This window comes from Pithys albifrons, chromosome 5 (assembly GCF_047495875.1).
Source record: "Pithys albifrons albifrons isolate INPA30051 chromosome 5, PitAlb_v1, whole genome shotgun sequence".
In the NCBI taxonomy this organism is placed as follows: Eukaryota; Metazoa; Chordata; class Aves; order Passeriformes; family Thamnophilidae; genus Pithys; species Pithys albifrons.
This window is the reverse complement of record NC_092462.1, coordinates 58,700,435-58,720,506: the sequence shown is the minus strand read 5'-3', so window position 1 is coordinate 58,720,506 and position 20,072 is coordinate 58,700,435. Positions and strand designations below refer to the sequence as shown.

Below are 20,072 nucleotides of genomic sequence, written 5' to 3'. Positions count from 1 at the left end.
CTACTTATCACATCCCACGTGTAATATACTTGAACTCATTTTATGAACAGGAGTATTTCATTCCAGTGATGATATCACAAAGTAAATAAGCAGAAATTATAGCTAACCTCAAAAGAGACATAAGGTCATATAAAGTCAGGGTAATTTGGGTAAGGTGTTAGGGTAATAGAGTATTTTGTAACACAGCTCCACGAAGGCACTAGAATGATTTAATTTAAAGAAGGAGCATCCAGTGATATGCTTTGCTCCATGGTATGCTTCATATAGGAATGCCACATACAGCTTAGTAAAGTTTGAATGTAACTCCTTCTGTTTCTCCCACAATATGTGGTGTTCATGACTCAAGAAGAGAGCTTGTCTAAGATGCCTTACTGATAATTCTGTTGCAGGCTCACTATGTGATTTGAGGCAAAATCATTAGCTTCTCTAAAGTTTATTACCTCTACTTCATGAATGGTTTGAATATGATTTCTGTACCTTTTCAGTGTATGGTGAGAGAAACAGGAAGACTGTTGATGTAAGTGGCTGTAATTCCATGGTCTTTGTTAGGACTATAAAAATTTATACCAGCTGGGGTTGTACTGTGTTATACTCTGAAAGCAGTTTATGGTTCCATTATAATCAGAATTAAAAGTAGAGGAATAACAGAATGCTTTAAATTTCTCTTTGACTGGATTTAGTGCCTTGCTTCAAAATTTGAAAATGATTTGGCATTCAAAAAACCAGCTTGATCTCCTTTATATACCACATGTTAGACTAGACTAGTCACAATCATAAATTTAAAAAAGTACTTTCAAAACTTTTTGTATTTTTCAAATAACATAAATAAAAAAAAATTGCAATATTCTCAGGCAAATCCTGTGTACAACCTGTAGGAAATCTTTGTGAATTGTTCAGAGAAGTTATACAAGATCTAATTTGCAGCTCACATAACATGTATACTTTGGAACCTCCAAACAAGAAGCAAGAGTATAGACTGGACTGTGTGCAGCAAGAGTATCAATGGATACCAGTTACATATCTAAAAATGAGGTTAATTAGAAGCATAGTGACAAAGCTTCTATAACAGAAATTAGGTACTCATGGCCTAACTCATGTTTTGATGAACACAGCCAGAAATTGTATAACTGTACCTCCTAATTAGAAAACTCACACAAACAATTTTGCAGACAAATGTAACACAATAAATTAAAGATGAACAGTAAATAAAATACAAATGAGTATCAAGAGTCTCCATTTACCAGACCTGTGAGGCACATTATTTTAAACTCTTTTATGTGTTTAGTCATACTGCTGTTATGAATCTGAGAGTGTTCTTTGGATGTGTCTGGGAAACAAAACCCTAATGTATAGTCCTTGTGGCCAAACAAAGAATTACATATGAATCTCCTGAGTTCCAGATTAACAAGTAAATCTGTTTATTTTTAAATTTTACTTTCTTTTTTATATAGATTGCTCTATTATACTTACCTAGTATGTTTATTATTATGAGTCAGTTGTCTTTCATGGAAATTTCAAGCTTAGAAATATGTCTATTGCATATCTATTCAACAGTACTCTTAAGTTAAAAGATCAAGGTCCCTCAGAAACAAAGGCAGTATTTCACCACAAAAAACAGTAAGCAATAGTGAAACAGTCAATATAAAATTAAAAGTAAAGGACAATAAGAGAATAAAGAACAGGCAGTATTCACACCAGCATACTTGTGCTTAGGATTTTATTCATTAGAATATTGAAGGAGAAAGATGTTAAGTCTTTCTCTATAAATCTTAGAATTCTTTACAACAATAGCTCTGGGCTTCGATGTCTTCAGCGTGTAAATGTTAAGTAGGGTATTAGATGATATTTATTCAGATGTCATTAGGGACTTGACTAGAATAGCTTCCTCTTTAAAACATCACTTTCAATTTTGTATGTGAGTTCTTGTAGGAATGCATTATTAACTTGGTAGCATGATGGACTTTGCTATTGTATAAGAATGCATTGTGCTGCTTTTTCATCTGTGTTGAAATGAAAGTGCTCTCCATTGATCAAGCTAAACACTTGCTGGGCTTGTATATGGCATGTGAAAATAGGTGCTGCTTTAAATACTGATATCAATGATGATACTATTTCTACTAATAAAAATAATGTGTCTGTCAGTTTAACTTACAGTGTTTCATGACTGGGGCAGTCATTTTAAGGTCTGAATTTCTGAATTTATTTTTTAGAGATTTAAGTAACAACAGAATCAGCACTCTTTCTAATCAGAGCTTCAGCAACATGACTCAGCTGCTCACCTTGTAAGTTTAAACATGTAACAGTGACTCCTTGAAAGCATTAAAGTGGGGGGGTTTGTCTTGGAAAGATTGGGCATTTAGTTGATATTAAAGCTTGCTTCTTTTGAAGGCTGCAAAATAACTTGTTTCCTAACTAGCTATGTGTGCAAAAGCTGATTTTGATAATTCTCTACATTGTTTACTGAATGACTGGTGTAGTTGCTGACAGTATTTTACATCTTTTCAGAATTCTTAGTTACAACCGCCTAAGATGCATCCCTGCACGGACTTTTGATGGGTTGAAATCACTTAGGTTGTTGTAAGTATTATTTTCTAACCATTGCTATTTTGCAGAATTTTTATTTGTGTACAGCAGATAGCAGATCCATAGCAGCTCTGAAAACCTGTCAAATATCTGAGAGGTGATAATTAAATAGCCTTAAATATCTAAATGGCTTCATTTTTGGGAGGTATAATCTCAGAGTGCTTCACAAGAAGTTTCATAACCCTGGAGAACATTTTATATGCAGACATACACTTGTCTTTTTTTTTCTTTTTAATTTTGGCTGCATTTCTTTTTTGTGTTGTGTTCTTCCTTGTTATACACATTAAAGTCGAGCAAAAATGCCATATGCCTAAATTCCTTCAGTATATATGAGGGAGCTCTGCAGTTGAATTTTGAATATTTTTATTCCAACACCATTTTTTTTTGTCTTGTTTCATTTAATGTGGGAGTATTTCCAAAACAACGACCTCATGGTTAAGTATTGAAAATCAATAACATTACTTTTTGGTTCCAAGAAAACTTTCCATTTTACCCTTAGGAAAAACGTGCTTGAAAGGCCACAAAAAGGACAAAGGAAAATAAAGAACAGTCAGTCTAATTTACAGCTTCAGTTTGTCATTAAAACAAAAAAGCCTGCAAAAATTCTTTTTCAAAGTCCCCAGCAGAACATGTAATTTTTGCCTTAATTTGGGTAATTTATAACCATTTAAGAGCTTAGTTGGATTAAATGTCTCAAGCATGGTATTATTTAAGTGTGCTTTCATAACTTCAACTATTTATTATAAATACGGATAATTTTATATGTGTTAGGTATTCTTGTAACTGAATGAATTAAGAGAAAAGGAATGATATTTTGGTGCAGGTTTGCTACAAGAGAGATAACCCTATTCCCAGTGTGGATGCTTAATGAAGTCTTTCATTCTCTAGCTCTACTGTCAAATAGGACAACAATCTTAATACTTACATTAATAAACAGTCAATACCTGTATGTTCCACAAATCCATGAAATATTAAAAAGAACATATGATCATAATAAATGAGAATTTTAGGGAGTTGCTGAAAAATTCAGAAATAATAACTCTTCTGCTATCTCTGAATCCAAACAGTACTTTCCAGAAGTGTGCCTACTTTTATCAACTTTTTTGTCAATGTTAAAATAATCACAGTATCTAAATTTCTTAAGAAAATTCAGGATGCAAAAAATCAAATGACAAGTATTCTGTCACTTAGAGCTTAAAAAAACCCTTCAAACAGAAAACAGCTGGGAACACTGAAGAACTGGAAGGGGAAGAAAAAAAGTGTAGAGAACTGAAAACTGTTTACAGAAGATGAAATTTGCCAAGTTAACCTGATGATTTTCATGCATACATATTATTGTGTTTATTTCCTTCTAAGGTCTTTACATGGCAATGATATTTCTGTTGTTCCTGAAGGAGCCTTTAATGATCTTTCAGCATTATCACACCTGTGAGTATTCAGACATTAACTTTTTTTTTTATGTTTAGCAAATTTTCTGTGATGAAAGACAGAATGCAAAGGACTTCTCTGGCAGAAGCTCATGCAACTGTACAGGCTGGGAACTGACCAGAGAGCCAGAAAAAAATCCTAGGCTTGCTGCTGCGCTGCAAATTGAACTTATCTGCCATGTGCCCTAATGGCAACAAAGGCTAAGGAGCTGTGGGCTGAATTAGGGAGCAGCCAGGGGGCTGAGGACACTGCTCACTGCCTGCTGCCTTGCCCTCCTAAGGCCACATCTGGAACATGTGTTCACTTTCTCCAGCACAATGCAGATGTTTATGAAGCAGAGCAGACCCAGCATAGGGGCAAGCGGTGTGGGGAAGTGGCTGGATGGTGTGAGCTGGGAGAAGAGGCTACAGAAACTGGGCCTTTCTAGCCTGCAGAACGGCATGCCAAGGAGCAACCTGGTAGTCTTTAAGCTTTTAACAATTAAAGCAACGGTAGAGGCATTTTGTCAGAGGTACACAGTGAAGAATAAGAGTAAACCTTCCCAATCTGCAACAAGGAAAATTTATTTGAACATAATGAAAAATTCTTCACTTGAGGATGGTTCAGCTTTGGAACAGGTTGCCCAAAGAATCAGATCTTCAGAGCTCAGCTGGACACAGCCCTGGGCAATGCTGTGTTGTGCAGGAGGTGAGATTAGATGACCTCCAGAGTGCCCTAAATTATTCCATGATTCTGTGTCAGTGTCTGTTAAGTTGACATTAAACACATGACATCAGATTTCAGAATATAGTTTGAGGAAATACTTTTCCAGTTTTTAATTTTCAATGGGAACCTAAATTAGAACAAGTTACCTTGTGAAAATCTTGTTGTGGTTGTGGATAGTTATTAAGACTTTGAGAAGTTGATAGTATCTTTAGATATATCTGGGTTTTTAAGTTTCTGAACAGCTGCAGTTGTTAAAAATTTAATCATCTGTTTCTGGTTCAGTATTGGACATTTACATTTAGTTGCCATTTCTCAGAAATTTGATACTGATTAAGCTTTCGGTCATTGATAATTCATTCAAACGCTACTATTCAACTAGTTCATCTGCATGAAATATCAGTAAAATTTACATAGATTTGATTGGTCTTGCTGGTATTTTTTTCTTTATTATGGCTACCCATTATCCTTGCTAATATTCTGATTTTAGCAGAGCAATTGTCTTAGTTCAGGTTGCCACTGACTCCTGTAAATGTGGAGTGGACAAGTTCTAGGTGTTTCTTCTTGTATGAGAAGTTCCCTGTCACTGAGTCTTATTTTTGTTGCTGCTTTGACTGAACAAATACATAATTTTTTTTTAATTCAGCTGGAATGTAGCAAAATTGTGAGAGGACTTCCTACTTAGTGGGGGCAGAAAAGAGTGTTTCAGAACTGTAGTTTCTACTGCCTTTGCTTGCCAAAGACATCTTATATCCCTAGAAGACCCACTGATTCAAAGCTGTGGAACAATCTGAAAAGTACTGAAACATCTGAAGGAGGAAGATGTTCTAATACTGTCGTTTGACAGTGTTTGCACATGTTGAGATTATCTGTTGAAAGTTCTATGATTATTGTATTTCTTAGAAGGAACAGGAGTACATCTTTATAGAATAGCATGATGCTTCTATCCTCCAAATTAACTACACAATGTATCATTGTTCTCAGAGTTTTAAGAGTATTTATAGTTTCTAGCAGAGATAATAAACACTTAAAAAGCTATTACAGAAATTAATTCTGAAAATCTGTAGCTAAATTATTTTTAATTAAAAATCAAAAATATCATCATTTAAAGAAATGGATATGCTTTCATAATGAAACAATTTTCACGTGACTACCACAAAGCTATGGTAATGTAGTTTTATTTACTTATGCAGCAGAGAACTCCTACAGAATTCTGCACATAGTTGTGAGTTCGGTGGGAGAGCTCCAAAGAGGAAATAATTAAATCAAATTTGGAAGCTTAGAAACAGATGGTTTCTATCAGTCTGGGAGCCTTAACTCGAAAAGGGAAAATATCAGGGTGGAACTCAGTGGACTTGCACTGACTGTTGCAGAAGAAATACTTTGTTCTTGCTAAGTTAATTTCCGAGTATCAGTTTCATTCTGCTCATGCAGCTGATCTATGCCATTACATACCAACAGTGAAGCAGAGTTAGTACTAGCTCACCGAAGTTTATACCTAATGCAGTTAAGAATAGTGAGGTTTCTGGACCACGTTTACTGCTAAAGCTATCACTTCTTGATCCAGAACCCAAATCCAGACACTGAGTGCTCTTACAGCCATTTTGGTGATGGGAGAGCAGGTTTGTGATTTGAATGACTTTTTTTGCCAACCTGTTTTCTGGCTTCTCTTTTAAAAAACAACCCTTTAAAACCTGATTCCCTTTTTCATTTGCCTATTTTCCACAGGGCTATTGGAGCAAATCCTCTTTATTGTGATTGCAACATGCAGTGGCTATCTGATTGGGTAAAATCAGAATACAAAGAACCTGGTATTGCACGTTGTGCTGGTCCTGGAGAAATGGCAGATAAGCTTCTTCTCACAACACCTTCTAAAAAATTTACTTGCCAAGGTACTGTTTTTCCTTTTTTATTACAAACATTTACAAATATTTGCAAATAGTTGAGCTGTGAACTAGGACTCTTGTGTGTTCTAAATACATTTATTATAACGTCTTTACTCAGCCTTGTCATCATTATTCCTCATACTTAGGGATGAAGCCATTGGTTCCATTCAGGAACTGCATTTATTTTAAGGATTTCAATGCCTGTCTCTTTTAAAGTAGATGGAGAAAAAAGTCTTTAGGCTTGCAGTACAGCATTCCTCAGTACATGTTGTACAAAGGTACTTTGTACTGCCTCAGTCATAAACTACAATTTAAACATTTACACTTCCCTTATCCTTTGTCCTTCCAACTGTTTACAGAAAAAAATGTAAATATATCTGTAATTCTTGTCTGAAATTAAATGCATCAATATGTCCAGAGTGTTTCCTCTGATATTTCAGAAGAAAGCATAAAAACACCCCCAGAAAAACTAATCAACAGGAAAAAAGTAGATAAAGGAATGTGATAATGTCTATAGAGGTCTCACTCTAAATTTCTGTTAAATGGCAGGTTTCTCAAGGTATTTATCTCCATATCATTACCATTGCTGCTGGCATTTCTGTCTAATTCCTACCTTCTTTTTCTGAATGGTACTGTTTCTTTTTAGAAAAGTGTCTTTTTAACTTACATCAAGGGAGAATTAGGTTTGTTTACTCTTTAATCTTCCTCTTCCATCCATTTCTCTGTTCTTAAGTGTTTTGAAAACACAGAAAACTTCTGCTGTAGCCTCATTTTTCATGGTCCTTATTTAAAAACATTGAACACCCCGCCCCCTCCCAAAAAAAAAAATTGTGTTCTTATACTTCCAAGCCATTCCTAAGCTCATAGTGGTTTCTGAAGCATCAAATGAACATGATACTTAGTCTTGTAGAATTAACTTATTCTCAGAGTCTAGGTAATCTTCAAGCTGTTTTGACTTATTCATCTGCTAATGCATCCTCAAAAGTGAACTCAATCCCTTTGTAATTTTGTTCTTAAAAAAGCAGCAGGACTTTGTCAGAGTTTATCTCACTCAGAGTTGTTCTTTACTCCATGTTCAACCTATTTAGCCTTCTCTTTAGACCTTCTCTCAAAAGCCCTTTTTTTTCTTTTGGTAAACAAAAACTGCTGGAACCCATCTGTTACTTTGGATGCCAGTGAATTTTCTCTCCCTTCAAATTCGCTTGCACTTTTTCTGCAATACATCTCTGAGGTCATGTCAGTGTTCTTTGCACATAACACATGGCTGTTGCAAAGTCTCTTAGCCTGATTTTACACAGGAAACTTGCTGCCCAATCTAATCATTTCCTTTACAAGCATCCATTGAACATTATTGCAGATATGCTCTTATTCCACACTGTTGCAGAGATATAAGGAAAAGAATCTTTGTATGGACATGAAGGATCGGTTTAATTGTTTTCCAGCTCTGCCAGTTTTAAAAACTATCACTGCTGCCTACAATCATTGTTATGTTTCTGTCAGACAATCCAGAGAGCATATCTTACTCCCTCTTGCCCATCAGAAAATATCCTTTATATTTCCATTCAGTGTAAGAACTGTGTATTTGTTTTACTTCCAAGAGTGGAGATCTGGTATTATGGATACCATTTGAGAGAAAATAGCTTTCCTGCTACTGTCCTATGAAGATGCTCATAATTACAGGTTGCAAACCATCACTTAAATTATGGCCCTGCAGGACATTATGTGTCTGTTACTTTGCTTCAAAATGGAATGCTCAATAATAGAAATTAGGAAGGTGCTATATTTCTATCAGAAAAAAAATTTTGACTATGAGTGAGAAGGTTGTTGTCAGAAAATCTGTCAATGGCCTGCTGTTGTATATATATTAACAAGAAAAGAGTAGTGTGCAATTCCCTCTTTTTGATATCTGTGGATTCAGTTGAAAGTGAAATGGGTTCTTGAATATTAACTACATAATACATAGTTCCCAGTGAAAATGGCATTTTAAAATAAAATATTATCTTGGTTGTAAAGCTCCATAAAATCACTGTACCTCACTCTAATTTTATTAATTTTTTACACCTGGAATCATTCCTTAACATTTTCTTCTTTTCAGTTATTTTTCTGCATTTATGGGTGGGGATTTCTTTCTGTCTTTTTTCTTTTTTTTCTTTTTCTTTCTTTCTTTCTTTCTTTCTTTCTTTCTTTCTTTCTTTCTTTCTTTCTTTCTTTCTTTCTTTCTTTCTTTCTTTCTTTCTTTCTTCTCTTTCCTTTCTTTCTTTCTTCTCTTTCCTTTCTTTCTTTCTTTTTTTTTTATGTGGCCTCTAACAGCTTCTCAATCTTTTACCTCTTTACCATCCATGCCCTGCTTCTAGAGATTCCAGGGCCTTGTGGTTTTCTGATACCAGGTAAGGTTGTACGTAGAACTGGAATGGGTGATCTGATTAAGAATGGACCTTCTGACCTTCCTTTTGTGTACCTCAAGCAGACTTCTTTCCTAAGACATGCATGTTTACTGTTTGTTTTCCCCTGTGATGAATTTATAGCTGACTGTTAATGGTATGTTATTTAACATATTATATGAACCATTTTGTTATTTTAAAAGCCTGGGTTTGAGAAGTGAAAATGATCTAAATGAAATTATTATTCTTTCCATTGCATTGTACTAAAATTGGTGATTTCATTAGCTACATAACTACTGGTTTTTGAGGATGTATGCAAGGGAGGAGTCATAAAATGTCAGAGCTTAAAGTTTTCCTTGCAACAGGTTTCTTTAGAAGCTGTTTTGTCATGGTTTGTGTCATGCTTTTTCCTAAAAAATCTTAGATAGCAACATGTATGAATCTATGTTTTTCAATAAAATACTGTTTAGAGAAGAGTTATTTTTTTCCACTGAGGGCTTATTCAAGAACATATTTGTCTACAATATGAAAAACTAAACAATAGGTTATGAAACAAATTCTTTTTCATATACAAGTCTTTTAACACATGCAAACAGAAACAAGAAAAGAATGGTGGTGTGAAAATGAAAATAGGTTCCAGAACTGCCTTTACATTTTTTGATCTTCCAACTGAAGAATAATAAATCAAAATATTCGTTTGTACTAGGTACTACATATATAATAGTTTCAAATAAACACAGTACAAAATCAGATTGTCTTGTTTACTAGCTTGTTGAGACTTAGGTTCCCATTTTCTGCCTCGTCTTTTTGAAGTGAAATTTAAATTGCTATTCTGTTTGGGAAAAAGGACTGAATATTTTTTAATTTAAACCAATTACTTAGCATTTTATTGCGTGAAAAGTAGAAAAGATGATATGATGTTCAGAATAAACAGAGCAAAGGATTGACTCCCAGGCTACAGTAGTTTCACAAACTTTTAAGTATGTGCCTCTTGCCCCTCATCTTTTCGCACAGAACCTCTTAATACACTGCAGCAATAATAAGCGGTAATCTACAGAGTACAGTCAGAACTTTCTAGATGTTGATTCTGCGGTATTTGTTTCAACTTTTCTACCTCTCGTGTGTGTCAGTCTAATAGGTACTTTAACCAGGTATAGATTTCTCTTTCAAAGTAAGGTAATGAAGACAAAAAAGTCAATGATCCATACAGATTGTGGCTTTGGCAATACACGCGTTACCACATGTTACTGTGTTCTGCTTGCAAGCTGTGTCACAGAAGATACCAGCAACTGCACATTAAAAAAAAAAAAAGTCACTTGCTCCTTACCTAATACCCTGTACTGAATCCTTACAGTCACATGGCTTCCTTCCATGCCAGCTCCTTTACAGTGACTTATCTGAGATTAATTTGCAAAGAAAAAGAAGGAAGTCAAGCAATCTAAGTTTAAAAATAGAATAAGCCTCATATCTCAGCAAAGCCTTTTTTGCTTGAAAAACTCTACAGTTTGGCTCATTTTGTGTAAAACCTGTTGAGGAGCAACCAGACATTTGCACCAGTAGGTCCCAGGGATTTGGGGGTTTTTGTCTAGTTAGAAGGAATCACTAGTTATTCCTTAAAATATCCACCTGTGGATAACGGAAGGGTATTTTTTTCATAGGGGAAGTCTGAAATCAAGCTGGAGGCAGTAATGTCATCAGGCAATAGAGCTGGAGACCGAGAATGTATGTTCATTCTCTTAATAGGTGTTTGGCAAAGTCACTTGTTTTCTCTTACAGTAGTCAAGCTTCCTCACAAAGTTTATGAAAATTAATAATTATTTATACACAGGTGATATCTAATTTTTAACAAATGACCAGTGATTTCTTTGGTTGCTTGACAAAAACTTGAAAATTCACTGTGAAATGGCTGTTAAATTGTAAAGCAAGAGAAAAATAAATAACTATCTAAAAATATTTATATAATAGCAGTAAGATTTGTGTAGGCCAAAGCTCTAAGTCTGGCTTCTGAAACTTAGGGTTTTGTCAATATTAATTTCTAAATTCTATCATTATAATCTTTAATATAAGAAAGTAGACTGTAAGCATGGATTGTAGTCTTCATTTGCACATAGATTCATGGTACAGTTTGCATAATTTGTGGGCTTAACTAATGCAGTAATGCACAGAACGGTGTCTGACTCATAAGGGGAAAGACAGAGTATAAAGCTATTTATTTGAGGTAGCTTGGACAATGCACTCTAAATTACAGTCCACAGATGTTCAAATGACTTGCACATAATTTTACCATTTCATTTTGCAATCTCTGTGATCGAAACCAAATTAAAACAAAAATGCATTAAAAGCAGTGTTCTCAGAATGCCACGAAGGGAAGGATTGCAAACTGTGACAGGCCATTTTCTTACAGGCAGTTTCTACTCCCTAATTAAACAAAAGCTGAAATTATATTCTTCATTTTGTTGATATGAAAGGAAGATAGTTATCATGGATCAGAATTGGACAGGTTTGAGAAAATAGGGATATGGGAATCACTTTGTTGTCAGCTTCCTAAAAAAAAATAATTTAAAAAATGATATTTAAACCAAAAATCCAATCCCAAATTTATTTGGTCACATCAAAAGAGTTAAGGACAGTCCAACATTTCATTCATATAGAAGCATAAAAAAGTCTAAAATATAAACTCTATTTTAAAATTTAAAACGGATAGATCTTGTTAAATATAAATTAATAGTTGCTTTTTCCTGACTATCCAATTTGTATTTTTAAGGCCCTGTGGATGTTAATATTCTGGCTAAGTGTAACCCCTGTTTATCAAATCCCTGTAAAAATGATGGAACCTGCAACAGTGATCCAGTTGACTTCTACAGATGTACATGCCCATATGGTTTCAAGGTAGGTACTGAATGAAGAGGAAAAACCTCACTGAAATTTAAGCTTGTCCTTAACAACCTTTATGTTTTCTTTGGCTCTTTTCCACCAGTGTTTGTATTTTCTTATTATTATAATTGTTGTTCCCTGCATAGGGTCAAGACTGTGATATTCCCATTCATGCTTGCATTAGTAACCCTTGCCACCATGGTGGAACTTGTCACTTGAAAGAAGGAGAAAAAGATGGTTTCTGGTAGGTTTTTTAATTGTTATGTGAGCATGGAAAAATACTGCATTTTATATGTTGAAATAATTTTGGTGTTAATCTTTGGGTTCTTTGTGTTTGATGGTAAGTGCACCACAAGGCAGATTTTCAGTGCTTCTGAAGTGTTCAGAACATTTTGCCATCCTTGGAAAGCCTCTAAAGCTTTGAATCTATTAAAAACAATAACAAATGATTGTGATTAGTTGAGGCATATCAGGTCAAGACAACATAGTATTGACTCCATTATGTTAATTAATAGCTAGCTAGATCCCTGCTGAAAAAAAATCTCACAATTCATCTGTTGTTGTATGTATTACTTCAACAGACAGCATGTAAATGATAAAATGTAAATCCCAGTGAAACAGAAAATTAATGATTCATTTGAAAGTCACTATGCCAGCAGATAAACATGCTGTGAGCATTTTTAATCTTGAGTTACTTAATCACACAGTACAATTACTCCAGATGTACTTCATGAATTATGAAATAAAGTTCTTTAGCATTCTTATGTGAAATTATTAGTCATTTAATAATCTACCCCTCAAGCTTGTTAGAAATGACACTTAAAAAGATACAATTCATCATCTTGCAATTCATTATGATATTATTCTTATTTTTAATCCAAGTTCTGTCCAAAGATTTAACAGTTTTCTATTAAAAATAAGTGTATACACCTTATTACTGTGCCTCAAGGATTTATATTGACATAGTCATGCCTCAGAATTTGACCTTTTTTATTTGTTTAAACACTTCACATTTTGAAAATCAAAGCAATCCTATAATGAAAGCTGCAGAAATTATAGATAGTACAAATTACATGAAAATGTATGTGTAGTCATGTGTGAGTGACTTTTACATTTGCTATCTATTTTGATGTATTTGTTTTGCATAAACATGCTTAAAAGTAAAAAAAAATTATTGCTTTGAATAGTTTATACAAGTTTTGGTTTTCTATATGAATACATGTATTGTCCATGGAACATTAAAGACAACTTTATATAGGTGATTTAACTGAACGATAGTGCAATACTACTATTAAATACTAATCCCTGATTTCACACTCTTTTCCATGTCTTTAGCTTAAAAAACAGAAAGGATAACTTTCTGTAAGAAATATAATCTTATAAAGTGAAAATAGTATGCCTTTCAAAAAGAATGTTCCATGATTTAAGAAGCTCCTTAAACTAAACATTAAGATACTACTTCAGAAGCCTTTTTTCTGTAATTTAAAATATGAGAAATATTTTGGTAACATTTATTATATGGGTTTTTTACATTATATCAACCAAGTTCTATTATGGAATAGTAATAATTAATTATTATACTTATTAATTACAGAACTCCTTGTCTGGACTCCCCAGCTCAAGTGTGGATGTGGTTATTCTGTTTTCTCTATTACAGGTGCACTTGTGCAGATGGATTTGAAGGTGAAAACTGTGAAGTAAACGTTGATGACTGTGAAGACAATGACTGTGAAAATAATTCTACTTGTGTGGATGGAATTAATAACTATACTTGCCTTTGTCCACCTGAATATACAGGTAGGAGTATAAGAGAAAGCACAAGTAATTCAAGAATTCCTAGCAGAACAGTAATATTTTCTGTTTTGCAGGTGAATTATTAGTCACTCTACAACTGACTTAAAGACAGGTTTCCCTGCATGTTTTACTCCTGTATGGTTTGTAGTCAAAAGTAGACTTAATGGCCACTCTTTAACTCCTTTGTTAGTTTTGAAATCACAGCATTTTATATTTAAAAGGTCTTTCAAAATGTGCCCCTCCCTACTGTTTGTGGGGACACCCCAGTGAAGGACCTCTGTAGCTGCAGAAAGCTGAAAAATATTCTGCTTTTATCCGGTAAACCTCTTGTTACTAACAGGCTAGAAAAGGATCTGTCTGTGCCAGCAGGGAACAGTGTATTGGTGCCCCTGGATGCTCTCCGGCCCCTCGTTAGAAATACTAATACAGAGTGTGATGCTTCCTGCACAGAAAACAATGACAAGTGTCAAGTTATTCCTTTCTATCCATCGGCAGCCAAGCCAAAGCATTCCCTTCTCTTTAAGACAGAGGATCTCTTGCTTGCTCTCATTGTGTCTGCGGGAATGGAGCACAGTTAGAGGAGCAGCATAGAGGAAGTAGGATCTATTGTTTGTACTGATCTGTTTTATAGTTTTCTATCTAGGCGGATCTATTGTCTGTCAGCTAGCTGACCTCTAGGAAAACAGAGCTTAAATTCACAAAACCATGATTTGAAGTGCATAAAAAAGAAATGTAAAGTCCACCACAGCTTGGGAGTAAACTCTACCCAGTCATCCTATATTTTTGCTTTAATCAATCAATCAATCAATCAATCAATCAATCAATCAATCAAATTTGAGCTCTGCAAAACTGTGAGGAGAGGTGAACTCTTGAATTATTTTCATTGATTGAAAACTCAGCTGCTTTTTAACCCAAAGTGTTTCCATCATTAGTTCTACAGCCTATTGGATTGCTCCAATGTTTTAGGGTATTCAGATCTAAAGTCAGTATTTAAATCTTACGAATGCACAGTGAATTAATATGATTAAACACAAGACTTTATTATATGCATGCACCCATAAATGTTTGGTAGAATTGACAATTCATGCCTTGGAAAGAAATAACAGTTATCATCAGTAAGCAGAGAGAAGTGTTTGCTATTTCTCCTAGAACTAGTATTTCAGGCATATGGGAGTCAACCTTCAGCTCCCCTAGGATCAACTGCTATCCCCTTTAAAAATGGGATCAGACATTCTGTTGTGTAGGCCAGAAGAATGCAGAGCAAAGTCACATCAGTCCAGTATTCCTGTTCAGTTGCTTCATCATAAGAGGCTTCATATATCTATAGATATAATTCCTTTGCAAGTGCCTTCCTCCTTTGCAACTTTGCAGGTGTTTTTACCTGTGCCATTCATAGCTTCATTTTCAGCCTTGCTCTAGGTGCATTTAACTGCCAGACTCAGTAGCTCCCTGGATTCATAGTGTCCCTTATGCCCTGGGAAGGCTGGTTTTTATTAAATTTCTGAGGATTGTTTACATGTGCTAGCCTAAAACTTGCATTAAGTGTGCCTGTTGCATATTTTGAGTATTGTAAATGAAATATATAATTTAAATTTACAGTTGAAAAAACATTCAAGCATTTCTCTATACATCTCTGTGGTTAGAGCAAAAAGGACAGAATAAACATTGATAACAGTTTTGATGTTTGTATTGCTGTTGCACTTCTTTAGTCAAAATGCAGAAAAGTGTATTTCTAAATTTGTTTCATAGCTGGGCATAATTCTACAGAATAATACTGAGTGTATTTGGCCAGTGTTTTTGTTTGCTAACTGTAATTCTTTCAGAAAAAGAGATTTGCTTTTACAGATATACCTACTCATTGCTACTGAAGTCAGTAGGACACGAGTAGGTGAGAGTCTTCTCACCAGCTCTAAAATAAATCAAAATAATCTACTTGCAATCATTAAGTTTAGCCTTTCTGTTTGTTAACAACTGTTGAGAATTTATACTATCTCACCAGATTTTTTTCAACACTTTACCAAAATAAAAAAAACAAGCATGTTTTGGTTTTGTTTTTGTTTTTTTTAACACATCACTAAGGCCTCAACTGATTTTATAGATGCTTTGGGCAAACATTGTAGGAAAACTTCAAGTGTTTCATTGCATGGAATGCAGTACAGAATTATACAATATACTGTCTTCTTACAAAGCAACTGAGAGTAGGACACAATGTGTGAGATCCTAAGTGATTTTTAGATTAGTTGTAAGGAGAAAATGTCAAGCGTTAGTCAAGGGGTCCTCGAGTCTATCATCCTTGATCTTGAATAATAAATAACCTTCAGTATTAAGAATTAGACTGACAGTAGTCTGGAAACATCAGGATCTAGAAAGGGTGGTGTTCAGAATATAAAGTAATTGTGCAGTTGCCTCAAGTGTGTATGAGGTACCAAATTATTTATAGAACATTTTCTTTTTCTGGCTTATAGCCTGAGTTGAAAGATAAATAACAGAATCTCTGTCAAGTATGTAGAGTGATTTTCATGGGGAACTTTGCAAACATTTGGATTTTGGTATCTAAGAGTTTAAAATCAGATATGCATATTTTAACGTCGTTTTGGTTTTTTTTTTCTAATGAAGGGAATTTTTGCCTAAATGAATTCTTGAACTAGCTGAGCAAAAGTGGGTTTAACAATCAGGAAAACAGGCTATATATTCAGTATATAAAAAGGGTTTTAAATTCTCAGATACTTTTTTCTAGCTCAGAAAGTCCCTGAGCTGTAAGTTGTTGAAGACTGGCACAGTATATATACTTCAAAAATACCTCTGTGGGCTTGTCCTGCTCCCTTCTAATTCTGTTGACAATACTTTGAATTGTCTGTGTTCAAGATGTCACAGCATATATGTACTCAATGTGGAAGTGCACCAGCCCAGAATATTTTTCAGGATGAATGGTTATCTGCAAATATGCTTTACATTTCAGTAGCTCAGTAAAAGGAAGATGTCTGCTGAAACCTGCTGATATGAAATGTAAATCATTCTTATATAAAGTTTTATTTTCATGTGGGGGGCTTATTAGAAACTCAAATGAGCTGTAAAGAATGTTGCAGTGTAATACCTAAGAGTTTCTTTTTGACTTTTCTAAGAATCCCTTGAAAATCAACACTTCTCAACTATGTGGTGTTGATTTAAAAGCAAGCAACTAAAAAAGCTTATGTTGTTTGAGAATCCGGAATCCATTTTTCTCTGCCTCAGTTAAGTTTTACAGCTGCCATCACAATTATAGTTGCAAAGACAAAGAATGATATTTGCACTATGCTATGAGCTTTCTTAAGATCACAGACTGTAACTGTGAAACAACAGTAAACAAATGGAATCAATGGGCACTCTGATGTCTGATCAAACCTTGAGAAAAAAGAATAAACATTTAAAATACCTCACTACGTCCTGCACTCTTTAATCTTGCTATTCTCTTAACGTTACCATCTCAGTCTATAAACTTCAGGTCATTTTATGTGCATTCTAGAGATTACAGATGATCATTTCTCTTGTTCATTGTCATCAGTCATTAGATCACAGATCTAACTGATCCCGAAGTAAACCCTTTCTTATGCCACTGGTGGCACGAACTTCTTACCTTTCTGTTTGTTTTGCTCTGCTGTAGATGAGACTTTGAAGCTTGCTTCATTTTGCTATATCAACCTCTCTGCTGCTATAGTTGTGCATTAGCTTAATGTGCTATGCTGTTGTATTACAATGTAAAAAGTCTCTTGTCTCTTCTGTCTTTGTCACTGCAAGCTGCTAATCTGAATGAAGTGGAAAAAGGTCAGTTGTCTTTTAAGCCTATTTTCACTTACTTTGTTTTCTCACTTTCCTTTCCTTAAAGGTGCATGGATTTCAATTCTTACCAATGATCAAATAAATTGTATACAGACATAATTTAGAAAGCTCACTGCAAATCCTCAAAATAGGCACTTGGCTCTTGCTGTGAATACATGTCAAAAGAATGTTGTTGAAGATGCAGATTACTGTGCAAGAATACTTTAATACTACATTCATTGTCTTTTTTCAGATGTATTAAAATTTTTTTGCAGGCACTGATAGAACTAACAAAAATGTTTAGATTGGGATCTTCTGAAATCTTTATTTTCCTCTCCTTATAGACACCCCTTGGTTCCATTCTAATGTACTCTCTGTTTCATAGCACTGTTTTGCTTTAATTTCTTCATTAGATTTTGGTACTAGAAAATGTGCTGGATATACAGTGGCAATCTTCTTGCCCATCGTTTCTGTGACCCTTTTTTGCTGTAAATATCTAAAGAAATTGAAATGACTGTCTTAATCTGAGGCTATGATAGAAGAAGGGTAATATTGGAGAGATTTATTCCATTAACTTCAAGTGTTTCTGGTTTTTTATTTTTTTTCTAACTTTCTCCCTAGCACCTATCACACTAACAGAGGTCACAGAATCACAGAATATTATGAGTTGTAAGGGACCCACAAGGATCACTGACTCCAACCCCTGGCCCAGCACAGGACCATCCCCAAGAGTCACACCATGTGGCTGAGATTGTCATCAAAATGGTTTTTGAGCTCTTTCAGGCTTGGTGCTGTGACTGCCTTCCTGGGAGCCTGTTCCAGTGTCCAACCACCCTCTGGGTGAAGAACCTTTTTCTAATATGCAACCAAACCCTCCCCTGAAACAACTTCAGCCCGTTCCCTTGGACATCTTCTGTGCAATCTGATCATCTAAACAATCTGAGAGCTGACATAATCAATGACAACATGTTTATAAAGTTGCATATTTAGTTTTAAAATCAAGTTAATAATTTTGTAGTGTATTTACCATTAAATTTCATAAATATATTTTTCAGTCTATAAAACAATATAGTATTTCACTTGTAATAAAAATGTTCATTATCTATGAAATAAGTGGTTGATCATGGGTGCAATTATACCATCTATGTTGGTTAATTTAGACATCTGATGGACTGTTCTTACAACTTAAACTCAGAGCCTAAATTTTCTTAATAACTCTTACAGAGTATAAGATATTTCCAGAAAGTGATTCCAACCACAATTTTTCCATGCTTAAAACTGTATTCCATTTAGACATTCTGCTGTACTTGCATTCTATTATTATCTGAACAGCGAAAATAGCCTCCTATTTTTCTGGTGTATTATAATATATTAAAATTACTGATTATAAAAAGAAAAAAATCCTCACAAATTATCAAACACCAAGGGAATGTGAACTAAGTTCAGCTCCAAAATTAAGCAGATGTATATGTGATACATATTTGTATAAGCTTGCCAGCTGAACATGAAAGTTATTGATGGTCTGTAAGGTGCTTGTCAGATCAGTCAGTTTTATCATGCCAGACATCTTTGGAGTTGTGACAGTAGTAGGAAAAAAAAGGGACCATTTTAAGCAATTATCTCAGTTTAGGCAAGCCTTAGACACAGCCTTCTGGCCACTGCAATAAAGGCATTTCATTACTACTCTCAATTCACTTGGTAATCAAATAAGTATCTTCCTAAAATTTAAGTGTGCAAGTAATCAAAATGGAATCATGTCATATCAAACTTGGTAAAAAGTTTAATTATTTCATCAAATTAGGATCATAATCCTCATTCTTGTAAGAAATACATGTGTTACAGCTTCTTAGAATAAAGAAATACTTTTGCTTTCCTTGCTTTTCAACACTTGTAAAATTTTCTACTTCATCTACCTTAAAATACTTCAAATTACTATTCTATATTAAAAGCTCAAGTATTAAAGTAATTTTATTGCCTTTTCTTAAAGGGAAAATATACACAATATCCTTGGCAAGCTGAGCTACCTGCTACTAGTTTCATCTCTGCTCTTTCTAGTCTATGATTCATCCTTGTTTACCTAATTGTCTTAAAGCTTACCCACCTAAAAGTTGCCATTTCTTTGTTGCCACTGAACAGCATATGTAAAACAACTAGAAATGCTAAATTAGATAAGCCCTGTCTTCCTCTGAGCTCAGGCACAGGGAATAGCTGAAAAGACTTATGTGATGGTGAAAGATAAGAACAGTCCAGCAATTTGACTGTAAAATTAAATTTTTAAAAATGTTCAGATTTATGATTTTATAAACTATGTTCTACTGTGAATATAAACTTCTGTCAATTTTAAACAACTTTCTCCCTCACATAGTAAGTATTTTTATTTGTCTTTTTCTGAATAATTAGCTGAAGACCTTTAATAATTTGTGTAGTATAGTGTGCGTCAAACTCAAGACTTCATAAAAATGCAGAAATTTTCATATATAGTTTGTTAAATGGCACTGACATTTTCCAGCCACCTCTGTGCTCTATTGGCTGTTTCAGTCAGAAGTAATCAGAGATGTCCAAAGAGTCAGACAGTAATACCTGATGGATAAAACATAAACAGTACAGAAGTTTACAGAAGTATATCACA

The 20,072-nt window shown here is 34.4% G+C and overlaps 1 protein-coding gene across 10 annotated transcripts in view; it reads left to right on the top strand.

Annotated features, from left to right (window-relative positions):
* SLIT2 (slit guidance ligand 2) overlaps positions 1-20,072 on the top strand; it is a 265,913-nt gene that overhangs the window by 216,749 nt on the left and 29,092 nt on the right. For 6 of the 10 annotated variants that reach the window (XM_071556716.1, XM_071556715.1, XM_071556719.1 and 3 more), the window contains 8 exons: positions 2,211-2,282; positions 2,506-2,577; positions 3,940-4,011; positions 6,442-6,605; positions 11,745-11,869; positions 12,001-12,098; positions 13,512-13,651; positions 17,423-17,449. In XM_071556716.1, coding sequence (XP_071412817.1) covers positions 2,211-2,282; positions 2,506-2,577; positions 3,940-4,011; positions 6,442-6,605; positions 11,745-11,869; positions 12,001-12,098; positions 13,512-13,651; positions 17,423-17,449 — 770 coding nt within the window. The remainder of the gene's footprint in view (positions 1-2,210; positions 2,283-2,505; positions 2,578-3,939; positions 4,012-6,441; positions 6,606-11,744; positions 11,870-12,000; positions 12,099-13,511; positions 13,652-17,422; positions 17,450-20,072) is intronic. The other 4 variants (XM_071556720.1, XM_071556718.1, XM_071556722.1 and 1 more) reach the window with 2 other exon arrangements.